At 45.1% G+C, this 12208-nt stretch overlaps 1 protein-coding gene across 1 annotated transcript; it reads left to right on the top strand.

Moving 5' to 3' along the window:
• Positions 1-7603: 7603 nt before the first annotated feature.
• Positions 7604-9916, top strand: LOC119104575 (cuticle protein AMP1A). Its single transcript, XM_037228302.1, has 2 exons — positions 7604-7665; positions 9423-9916. Exons 1-2 carry the CDS (start codon positions 7657-7659, stop codon positions 9828-9830), a joined length of 417 nt encoding a protein of 138 aa, XP_037084197.1. The 5' UTR covers positions 7604-7656; the 3' UTR covers positions 9831-9916.
• Positions 9917-12208: the final 2292 nt, after the last annotated feature.

Raw genomic sequence — 12208 nt, 5'->3', positions numbered from 1 at the left:
TTTGAAACACATTGGCACGCGCTCGGTTCGGGTCAAGTTGACCCCTCGAAGGATTTTCTGGAATGGTTCCCTTGCGGCGCGGCGTGGTCCCAATAAATCTTGCTAGCTGTAGACAATTGAATAGCAAATCGTCTGGCATCAAAAATTTAGATGTACCTTGTAAGGTCGCTGACCTATGGCAGGTCAAAGTCGGGCCATGATTTCAACAAAGGCAATTTCTAGGGACTTGCTCAATCTGATCTAACAACGGAGTGTTAGATGAAGCCATACATCTTTGATATATTTTCTTAGGCAGCACAACAATATAATGAAATAATTATATTGACCTAGAGGCAGGTATGAAGACCAGACCAAGCTCAAAACCCACCTTGTGTTATTACTCTAAGGTTTCATGCATGGGGCAGTTTCTGGCGCCCATTTCGAATTTATTTACAACAGGAACAGCATTATACATGTTCCATGGACTTTTTAAAGGTCAGAATAGTTCACTGACCTAAAATGGCCCAGGTGAACATCTTGTTTTTATGAACATCCTGTCTAGCAAAATGTTTGGCACTTATTCAAATGCAAAACTCAAATCAGTCTTGTATGATTTTTGTCGCCATGACCTTTAAATGGTCAAACAATGCCATTGGCTTTAAATGAACGCTTGACATTTTGTTTAGAGCGGTTATCTATGTTTTAGGCACCCTTCAGAGACCAACCAGGAGTTTGACCATCTTTGACCCTATGTGACCCGAAGGTCATGACCTAGGAGCATCAAAATTTGATCTAAGTGAGTTTACCTACAAGGTCAATACACCCTGTAAATCTGGTGTGCCTAGCTCTCTTAGTTCCTGAGATCTGAGGGCCCAAATTGATCCCCACCTGAGCGAGTGGTATTCAACCGGCCAACCGGTTAATGCTATCCAGATTTGATTTTATGCTTGATATCGCTGCTTATCAGACAGATGACCACTATTAATTTTGCTTCATTTAGCAATAGAAGTATCGTATCCGTGACTGCCTTTGGGACACAGTTGAGCTAACTTAAGCTACCACATGGTTTTGCACCTGTTGCGAACCTCATGGGTAAAAGATCGCTGCTGGAGTGGCCATGGCAGTCACTTTTCGAAGTGCGGTGTAGCAATAATGCCTATCTTTCCCCCAATTTTACACACAATTTCCCATTGAAAAGATAAGTTCCAGGACAAGAAATGCACACGTCCTACGCACGCTGTACTTGTCCAACTGGTGCCCGCAGGTGGGCCTGTATGGTTTGGATAGAACGCTTACTCTAGCATTTATTCGTTCGTCCTTCAGTTCCATCGTTTATTTATCGTACCTGGCATGGACTTGCCTTTTCGTTTGCTTTGCATACAAGCGAGCGGAGGCAGACAGTGCCAATGCATTGCTTCGATATGAACAGTGGTGAAACATGTCATCTAGGTTTTTTCCTATCGGACAGATGACCACAATTAATTCTGCTTAATTTAACAATATAAGTATCCGTGACTACCTTTGGGACACAGGTGAGCTATCAACCAGTGAGCAATCAATCATGGTATTTTGCCATATCGGCAAGTTGGAAAGGAAAATTTTCATCCAAATTGTAAGGAAATGTGGTCGAACTAGCGCGACCATACTGGTTTCTGCAAAGTCAAATGCAAGCATACTATGCTCCTGGATTTCAATTATTGCGGCAAGCCTCCCAAAAACATTCGTACATGATGCATGAAAAACCTCTATTTTTGTTATGACTTCATTTTTTGGCACAAATTCAGATGTCTTATGCTGGGTTATCGACCTTCAGTTACCATCACTTGTCATCATAAGCACACTTCGAAACGTCGATAACCGTCAGTGCGACCAGCGTTTGCTTTGTAATGTCGTTTTCTCTATAGCGTCGTCTTTTAACAATGCTGCCTAGTCAATTTACTGAAGGGTGATAACCTGTCATTGGAACCCTCAACTACAAGACATTCTTAACTAATTTACGTCCCAGCAATGCAAACAGAATCAGATTTTTGTTCGAGAATGTAGCACTTGAGTTGACGAAATTTCATCGAATATAGTGAACGTTGAGCGTTATACATCAAGCACCTGATGTATTCCCGTTGTTAGTGTCTCCTTTCGTTTCATGCTTAGTTTTCCGAAACTGAACGGCTGCTGATAAATATTTTTGATATCACTGTCCGGGTAACTTTATACCCCGATGGTTAAATGGGGCCAATCTTACTTAAATTAACTTGTTCTTTCTCAAAAGCTATCACACCGGCCAACAAAAATCACATCGGTCTCTCCACATAATTTGGCCTTGCTTCATCTCATCGTTAGGATGCTGGAGTACCATTCCTTTTCTACCGAACACTTTGGGCAGAATACCTGCTACGTTAACCTTAAACCTGGTCTGTTTCAACTTTTGGTCACGTTTTGTGTGTTTTGAAGGCTTCTTCACTTCTTTTTATGTTGATGTCTTTCACCCTATTATAATGAGGTCTGTTCCCCTATTACGACCTGCAATCAGATTAAATGCGCAGGATCGGGGAAGCTCTCCTCGTAACCGTTCATTTGGGCGAGAGGCTGCCTCTCATGTTTGATCAGGCTGACCTTAAGAATTTCATGTACAAAATCGACATCCTGTCTTACAAAAAATACCCAAAGACGACATTATGGTAAGGTTTTTTCTCACCAAATTCACAACAACTTCCTGCCGCTTTTGTCTGTCTTCAACTTTTCTTCTTGTTATTGGTCACATGCTAGGCCTTGCCGTTCTCAGCTTCTTCTGCTTGTGTAGCGCGTAAAAATGTCTGTTAAAAAAGACCTGACTTGTTTTGAAAATACGTCCAGCCTGTCGGAAGTATCTGTTAGCCTTAGTTTGCGTACTACTTAGTTCATTTCTGCTCAATTTATGCAATACATGTGACCAGAAGGTCGCGCATTGGCGTTTGTAAGCAGATTTTCAAGCCAATTACGTCTAGCGACGGACGAATATCGACCTTAATCTGTATCCAAGTATGTTGCCACGTTAATAACTAAACTCTCATGTTAGTGCCACCCGGAGTTTGCCGTCCCTGAACTATAAGAGTTCAGGTATGTGTAAGAATATCTGCAAAAGCACCTCACCCTCTAAAACGAAACACGTCCGAAACTTTGTTGAAACTTGTTCGGAACTCTGCTGCAGTATTTACTTCTATCGCCGTGTTGACTACTGCTATGTTTACCCACCTACTGGTTATGTCCACAGCAGTAGTTGCAGGAGCAGAGTAAGACAGCTTCTCTGATTTGATAGCCAAGCAGCACATTTTTACAAGAAGCGGCATGTTTTATCTATCGGAATAAATACGCCCCTGTCCTCGTTTGTAGGTGCGTTCAGCTGATGCCAGTGCTGCTGAAGCCACGCCTGCCCTTTGGCTATAATTGTTTCAGCGATGGGACCTCTGGCAGGGCTTAAGGGAACGTTCCAAATTTCAGGATATCGAAGCAAGTATCGGATATGATGAAGTACGCCCACTTATAACCAGGACTGTCAGTTTTTGTAACTTAAGGTGGGCTGAACCGAAGGCCCAACAACCTAGCCCCTACTTTTTCTCACCGGATTAAGCCCACTTTTTCTGGATTGGACGCAATATATTATACAAAGATTTAATATTTTTATGATTTACAAAATTATTCAATTAAAGCAGCATAGAAGTCATGCAGGGTTGGATCCAGGGAGCAGGCACTGGACGCACGCGTCTCTTTGATCGGCACGTGAAAACGTCCCTTTAGAGGCCACCTTAGGGCGCCGATAGCGCTCTTCTATGACGGTCATGAATTGCGGAACGCATTTTGGTTGTGGGTGACTGGGACGGGGTTAGCCAAAAAGGATTTAGGTCATCCCCATATTCCAGAGCTTTTCACTTTAACCTCACAAACAATTGCGTGCCTTATGGCGCTAGGTATATATAGTTTATTGTATCGTTTATCCGCTCAGCCGATACGATTTGTATCTTGGGGTGAGAGCAGCCATGACTTTTTGTCATGAGAGTTGTACGAAACGCTACGAAGCAGAAAGATCAAAGAAGATAGTTTTTGTGTCATGATAATCTTTTTTACCCACGTTTTTTTGTAGTATTCCAGCCAAGAACATTGGGGGGGAAAGCCAACATTGGGGGGCCAACTCAACATTGAGGGGGGGGGGGCAGAGCTCCCATACAAGAATACAAATGGACACCCGTGCTTATAACTATCGTCCTACTTTTAAGTTGAAAGACTGCTCCAAACGACACCATTTCTCTGTTTAGTAAATATGCTCCTCAATACGTCATTGTTTGCTTACGTCACCGCGCCTTGCGCGACATTTATTGAGTGGCAATTGGCGGTATTTTATGTTGGGAGCCAAATGACAGCCGTTATATCTGGAAATCGTGCTCACGAACGCATTGGGACCTCCGATATGTGAACGCCTCGACAACGTTTGGTCGCCGCAGGGCTAATGGAATGACAATATTTGCATGACGTCATTATGACGTCATGGTTGTCTGGGTGACTTGAAATAGCCTCCTCGAAAAAGCCTACACATCTTCCTGGGTGTGTAGCTCAGAAACAGGGGTTTAAGGCTTAACTCGCGCCCGGCCGGGGGAGGTTGACTTCCCCTGGGATCTCCAACTTCCAGGCATCATATGAGAAAAACAAAGATACTGACTTTAAAGGTCTCGCTAATTCACGAAGCATGCACCCCAAGTCGTTGATCTTAAGTCAAACTTGACGCCACCAGAGACCATGAAAGGTAAAAAACGGTTGGTCCAGTAGAGGCAGCTAAAACCTGCTAACACGCGTTCGGGTGGGGTCACATTGAACCCCAAAAGGTTTTTCCAGAACGGTATACAAACGGCACGGCCACGCCGTGCCCAATTTTGCATAGCGGTAGACAACTGCATGATGGATCGTTTAGTATTAAACATTTAGATGTATCTTGTAAGGTTGCTGACCTATGGCAGGTCAAAGTCAGGCGATGATTTCAGCGACGGTAATTTCTAGGGAATTGTTTAATCTGATGAGACAGCGGAGTGTCAAACGAAACCATATATCTTTGTAATGCTTTCTTAGGCAACACTACAATTGGATGAACAAATTCCGTTGACCTACAGTGAGTTTTAAGTGTCAGACCAAGGCCAAAGCCACCAATCTGTTTTATTACTCTGTGCTTGCTGTTTGGGGCAGTTTCTGGTGCTCATTTCTAAGTGATGGATAACAAGAACCGTATTGTACATCTTCCGTGGACTTCCTAAACGTCAGAATAGGCCACTGATCTAGAATGATCCAGGTCAACACTGTGTTTTTAGGAATATAATGCCTAGTGCAGGCTTTTTCGCTTAAGCAGTCTTATATGATTTTGGTCGCAATGAACTTCGACAAGTCTAACAAGGTTACCGACCTTAAATGAGCATAGACCTTTTGTTTAGAACAGGTATGTGGACTCTGCGAGCACTTAGGAGACCAAACTGAAAATTGACCCTGTTTGACATTATTCACACAAAGTCCATGTTAAACTTTGATATAAATAAATTCAGGTACAGGCCAGCACACCCTGTAGACTTGGTGTCTCTAGCTCTTTTGATTTCTCAGATCTCAGGGGAATTCAGTTGACCCCCCACCCGAGCGAATGGTATCCAGCCAGCCATCCGGGCGCGTGTTAACACGTCAAGACGGTTAGTGAGAGCGTGGAAATAAGCATAAAGACTGTGGAGAGTACATTTCGACCATTTCTGTTCTTCCATATGGCTCAGGTCAGAAAAGGTCACAGGTCAAATTTGGTCCATGAATAGCCTTCAAGAACGGTACTTTTCATCACAATGTGCTTTTGACTAAGCTGATTTTATTAGGTGCAGCCAAGGTATTCCAGACACAAAAATATCATTTTATGGTAGTCTACGGGTCGTCTGAGGTCAAGCTACGTCAAATTTATAAACTATCCAATACCAAAAAATCCTAAGTGCTAGCTGGCCCGATATGGCCAGTACAATATTTATTTTCTGGTCATAGATAGTGTTTTGAACATCTTTAGGTACTCAAGATCGCATAGCTGTTGTCTACCTAATACACAGTCCCTTCGACGCTTTGCAATGCATTTGTAAGGAACTGAGAACAGGTGCGTTGGTACATGAAATAAGACGTCATCAGCTTTACATACATGATAGCGGGGTGGTCACACGCGTCGCACTGGTCATCTAGCCTCTCTGCTACTGGTAATATGGGTCATTGACCTTGGATGACCTCATATGTCATTGCATGACCCTTCGTGGTCTCAAAATGCATTATGACTTTATTTCAACACGCTTTCAGTGGAATATTCAAGATCTGCCCTCCAAAATAACTTATGAACTGCCTCTTTTTAAGTTATCATGTTTTTTTCAGAAGGTACCCATAGAGATAGGTCATGACTTAGACCAAGGTCATGTGCTCTGTGTCGCTATGATAGTTGCGGCGGTAAGTTAGAACTCATTTCCTCACATACAGCACCCAAACTACACAAAAAACGTACAAACTTGAATTATTTTAAAAAGTAACAACAGCTGAACTGGCTTCAGGTCAAAGACCTCATATTTTCCGAAAATGCCCAGTTTGAACAGCGCTAAATGACCCACAAAAAAGTTATGCGTGGTCACATTTTTTAGAGGTTGACCTCTTTGACCTGACTAAGGTCACTGATCTTGTTAGGTCAGAGCTCCAAGTTCCCACAAAAGATGTCAAATCGATAGATGAACAGATACTTAAAGTTTCGTATGGCTGCGAGCGTTCGTTTTTGACCTGTGTTCGTAAAACCGTAGGAGGAAGTCAACTCCCCTCGGCCCGGCGCGGGTTAAGAAGGGTAAGACTGCGAGCTGCACCTAATGATCTTCAAAATGGATGTTTCAGTTCGAATCCTCATACAAATATGGAACACCCGCTTAAAAGCTAAAGATGAAGATTTGGCTATGAGCACCTTGAAATGTGAACCTAAAATTTAAAGCTCATATAAACAAGCAAACAATCCAAAAGCTTCGTGAAGGCACTAAAAGTTATTGCGCACAAATAAGGAATGAAAGCGTAGTTTTAGGAAATATTATTGTCTTCAGCTAAACAAGTGAACGAGGTCATAAAACCGGCAATATAGAGAAAAAAACATTCGTTTTAACTTCATGAAAGCTCTCATATATGTGTAAAGCTAACACCGTGCTTCAGATCCATGTTCGTGCTGGTGGCCTTACCTAGACCGTACTTCCACGGACCGGCGACCACCGAGATTACATGTCATTGCAACTAAAGTAACATAACGAAGAGGCGACAAAACAAATACGCCTTGTCACGCAGCCGCGCAAGCCACCATGAGCTCCACAGCGCCAGCACAATCGCGAAGTAGCCATACCCTGCGCCGCACGAACACGCCAGGCTGCTCCGAGACGTGCTTCCCGTAGCCGGACATCAATACTAACCCAGGACTTGGGTGTGTTTGACAGACGGCGCGTTCCCCACCGCCTACGTCAGCGCGGATGAGGTCCGCCACGGCTGGCGAAACCTGTCGCAGACGATGAGGATTAGCGCCAGGCATGAGGCAAAGCCAATGGAACAGGTTCACACCGGTCTCAGCGCAGTATATAAGGGGATCGGACGGTGGCGGCAGCACACAATCGCAGTGACACCCAGGAGTTCATCATGAAGCTGGTGAGTGACCATGTCATTGGCTGGACTGGCCGCAACATGGTGCCGCAGTGGGACCCGGGCGTGATCCGTGCTGAGCGATGGGACCCGGGCGTGATCCGTGCTGAGCGATGGGACCCGGGCGTGATCCGTGCTGAGCGATGGGACCCGTGCATGGTCTATGCTGAGCAGCGCAGCCAGAGGTGCGCGTCGTCGTAAGGCGACTGGAAAGCGATAAAGGACTCTCACTCGGTATTCCCTTCTAGCAACTACATGAAGTAAGACAACTGTTGTGGAAATATTTATTGGTGACTTGGTAGAACCGGCCTGTGGATTTGAGGGCTGTCATGAAATCTTTTTTACGTTTTCATCCAAGTTCCAGTTCCTGCCAAACTGACTGAGATCCTTACCGTGGAGGTGGCGAAATTCGTTAATATTGAAAGTATATTGGATTATTCTCACCTTCATACAGATTATAATTGTTTGATTGTTACGTACATACACACACACACACATATATCTATATGCATATATCATTTGGCATGTTAAATTGAATCCGTGCTATGCAAACGTTGGCAGAGTTGTTTCCTACATTTCTGTCAATTGTGTTAAGTGTCATAAGTTTACATCACTAGGTTATACTTACAATGATTATTCACAACAAATTTTAAGCCTTTTTACATCGCAGCTAACACATGTTTCACCTTTATTGGACACAACCTGGGCTTTCGCACAGTTCTTAGTGTATATTACCTGATAACGTAAGCACCTTTTGTTTGCTAATTTTAGATAAACATTACTTGCTGTATTTCAGAGAATGTTGTGCAATCCGCTGTTGCAAAGCCTTGGAACTGCAGTTAACGGGATTGGACTTGTCAAAATAAGCCCTAGCACTGACCTGTTTTTGGCAAATAACTTGTGGTTGCAAAAAGTATTGTTCCCAAGACGACAGATGCAGAAAAGACGAGCATTGCAGCTTTTATGCAGTTTGGAGATGACCGCTATAATACGATGGCTGAGAGTGCCACCAATTTCAAGAGCATCGGTTTGGTAAACTTACATTTTGTGTTCATTAAAAAATTTCAGTGTGAGCGGCAGTCTACTGTCAAACATGGCATACAATTGCAGGCGGCTGACACTACTTTTCGCGCTTTCCGTTGGACATGTTCCATGATTCGCCCGAACCTCCATGAGTACGCGCAGCTTCCTCAACGAGCTTTTTTTGTTACACATTTCATCTAAACAATGCTAGGAGCTCACGCTAGACATTGCCCATTCAGTGAAACCTGGTCCCTACCTAACGATTGCGCAATTCCAGGACAACGTCAGGGATTTAGTGATAGAACTTGACGTGCCACGACGGCCGACACGGCCCTTCCTGCCCTCTGACCTCACCCAGCCTTCAGCCTGGCCTCTGCCACCGACTGCAGGCCATGCATGTCAAGGGCAAATAACGAGCTTCCAAAGCGCTTCGAACCCACCCTACCACGGGTTTGCAAGTCGCGAGGCGGCCGTTCTTACCAACTAAGCTATGGAGGGCACGGACGGACGGGATATTCGTGAAATACTAGTTTTTGTCAGAGTTCGTGAGAACTCAAGCCAACCGGGAGGTTAATATATAGTCAATCTAAAATTGTGTGACCAATGCAGCCTTTTGACTCAACATCATATTTGGTTCTGATGGGATACAATATATGAGTGCAGTAATCGACATCCGGCTATAAATCAAAACCAACAGCGACGGGCGCCCGCCAACTCAATGTCACATCTTCGTTCCGCAGTTTGTGTTCGCCGTTCTGGTGGCCGTGGCCGCCGCCCAGTACGTCCCCGGCTCTGACAAAGATGCCGAGACCATCAAGAACGACTTCGAGCAGGCCATCGACAACAGCTACCGCTCCGACGTCGAGACCTCCAACGGCATCATCATGAAGAGCGCCGGCGAGAGCCTGCCGGGCCCCGAGCCGGAGACGGGCACCCTTCGCGTGTCGGGCAGCTACCAGTACCAGGCCCCGGACGGGCAGGTCATCCAGGTCAATTGGGTGGCTGATGAGGGGGGCTACCGGGCTACGTCAGATGCCATTCCTACTGGAGCCGATGGCAACGTAGACGCCGCCGCTCCCGCTGCCGATCCCGCTCCCGCGAGCGTTCCTGATGTCGTGGAGCCCGCCGCCCCCGTGCTTCTTAAGTGATCTGCCCTCTGTTTTTGCGTCATCGCCTGGCCAGCTACTCTCGATCATGCTGGTTTGTCTGCCCAATACATGCAGTGAGTGTTACACTCAGTTTTTCTTCTGCGGCCCCGACTTGGTTCGTGCTCCGGTGGTCAGTTGGCGCCACGTTCGAGGCCGTTGCTCCGACGCGAAACACAGGTCGACAAGAACAATGCAAATAATGCATTTTTGATGCAGTGAAGGCCTCGAAAGACTGGGCTAAGAGCGTTGACGGAGCCAAACAAAGCGGCTCGAGATCGTTCACAACGTATTCTTTTGTTCTTCCATAAACAGTTGTTACGTTCTGCTCTTCCATAAACAGCTGTACGTACTGTTATTCCATGAGATGTTGTCAAAAATGAAACATATGAGGCCTGCCAAACTTGCTGATGAGGTACTGGTGGGTTACCGCTAAGTAGCACGTCTGGGGAACCAGAGGTACGGGGTTTGATGCCCCACGTTTTCCTCTGCTCCTGGCACAGTGAGAGGCTATTAGCTCTTAACAAGCACCGATCAACGGATATCCGTAACGCAGGCGTGCACGTGACGAGCACATGGAGATTACTGTCGCTACCAGGTAAGGGAGATGTGCCATTTACATAAGTCAGGACGTCCTCAAAGGAAGACCATCCGGGAGCTCGAAAAGGCGTTAGAAGCAATGTCAGTGGCTATAGGCCGAAAGACAAACATTCTGTTACGATACATTTCCAACGCAGCATTTTGCTTGACGTAAGGCAAGTGTGTACAGTTGCGTTCCCAAAGCCACTTAGATCCTTGAAAGTCAATTGCTATTGTTATCAACGAATCTTATCCAAATACCATCAATGCCAAATACTCTTTCAAAGTTCTGAAAAGGGGTCAACATCGGACAGTCAGAATCTGTTCGGAAACCTATGATGCCGCAGTTTTAGAATTGTGTTCACTGACGAGTCAACAAAAAAGCCAATGTCCAGAAGTCGGAAGGTGAACCCGCAGGGCAGTACAAGGAACTACGCATACGAAAAAAAAATCTGCATTTTTGGAGCAATGTTCTAAGGGCAACAGTTCGTCCACTGCCGGCTTAATTACAGGAGCACTGGGAGACGGCAGAAGCGGGCAAGACAGGAGGGCTTAATGTGGCAGAGCATTAGTGGTGAGAGGGAATACGCAAGGTAATATGGGAAGATGTAGCCATCCTGGACTTGATAAGCCAACAATTGCTGGAATTTGTCGCTAATTTTATATGTTAGAGTGCGCCAAGTTACCACATGTTGCGGGTAAAACAAAACCAGGTAAATGGTTCTTTTGTTGTGAATAAATTTACAGATGACGAGCAGTGGACAGATTGCGTTCCCCCAAGAGGGAACGTTTTACGCACTGACGGGGAGACACAACCTACAACGTAGGAACAAGTGATAAAGGACTCCCATTTTAACGCCACGGATTTCATAAAAAGTCTTCTGATGGTGCTGTGCAAAACTTTGACGTTACTGTGGCTTTATTTCCCGAAATTTCACGCCATTTTCTACTGTATTGACACATTTGAAGCTGAGCTCGATTCCGCAGCTCTGCGGGTACGTACATTGGTCGCCCTGGCGCCAGGTCTGGATCGTGACTGGCTTCCTCCCCACACACAGGGTACAGAGCTAGAAGCAAACACAAGGAACAATCGCGGGCTGGATTTGAATAATAAAAAAGTGATGCAGCAATAACGGCGGAGCGCATTTCACTGCAAGTTAGTTTTGGAAGCGTAGCATATTTTGTGACAAAAAACGAGCAAAACGGAAGAATTTTTGCGTTCATAGCTGAGGGAAGCGGCACTGGTGTTATCACCATAACAGTTACACCAAATTACACATTCGCGTGCATGAGTCCTACACCTAAAAGAACACGAAGCGGATCGGCGCGTGGGAAACCGTCATGATTTTAACATTACCACCTAAGGTGAAATTCCTGCCGCACAAAAGGAAGTATTCCACATTTTGTACCTCACTTTTTCACCTTGTGCCTTTTTCACGCATGAGTCAGTCACACGGATCTAACCTTATCGGTAACACCAATTTTGTCGAAAACCTTCTGAAAAGCTCAGAAATTTGATTTTAAGTAGCATCTTCGATGGCGAAAATATCATTGGACTACCTCTCCATCACAATGAAAATATTTTTATTTGTCCGCCTTTCCTGACGTGCATTTTATATGGCATTCTAAATACACCAATTTGAAAAAGCATCGTGCGATAAACAGCATGAGAGCTTGAAACCCTCCACTTAGGCAAAAAGATGAACAAATATGAGGTCATTCTGACGCGAATTCAACGAAACCTTGCACTATGGCTTTGATGTACCCATATGGCATTTAGCATAGTGCCACTGTTCGAAAGG

The sequence above is a fragment of the Pollicipes pollicipes genome, unplaced genomic scaffold, assembly GCF_011947565.3.
Source record: "Pollicipes pollicipes isolate AB1234 unplaced genomic scaffold, Ppol_2.1 Scaffold_6052;HRSCAF=7182_pilon_pilon_pilon, whole genome shotgun sequence".
NCBI lineage: Eukaryota > Metazoa > Arthropoda > Thecostraca > Pollicipedomorpha > Pollicipedidae > Pollicipes > Pollicipes pollicipes.
This window is presented reverse-complemented; position numbering and strand designations above follow the sequence as displayed.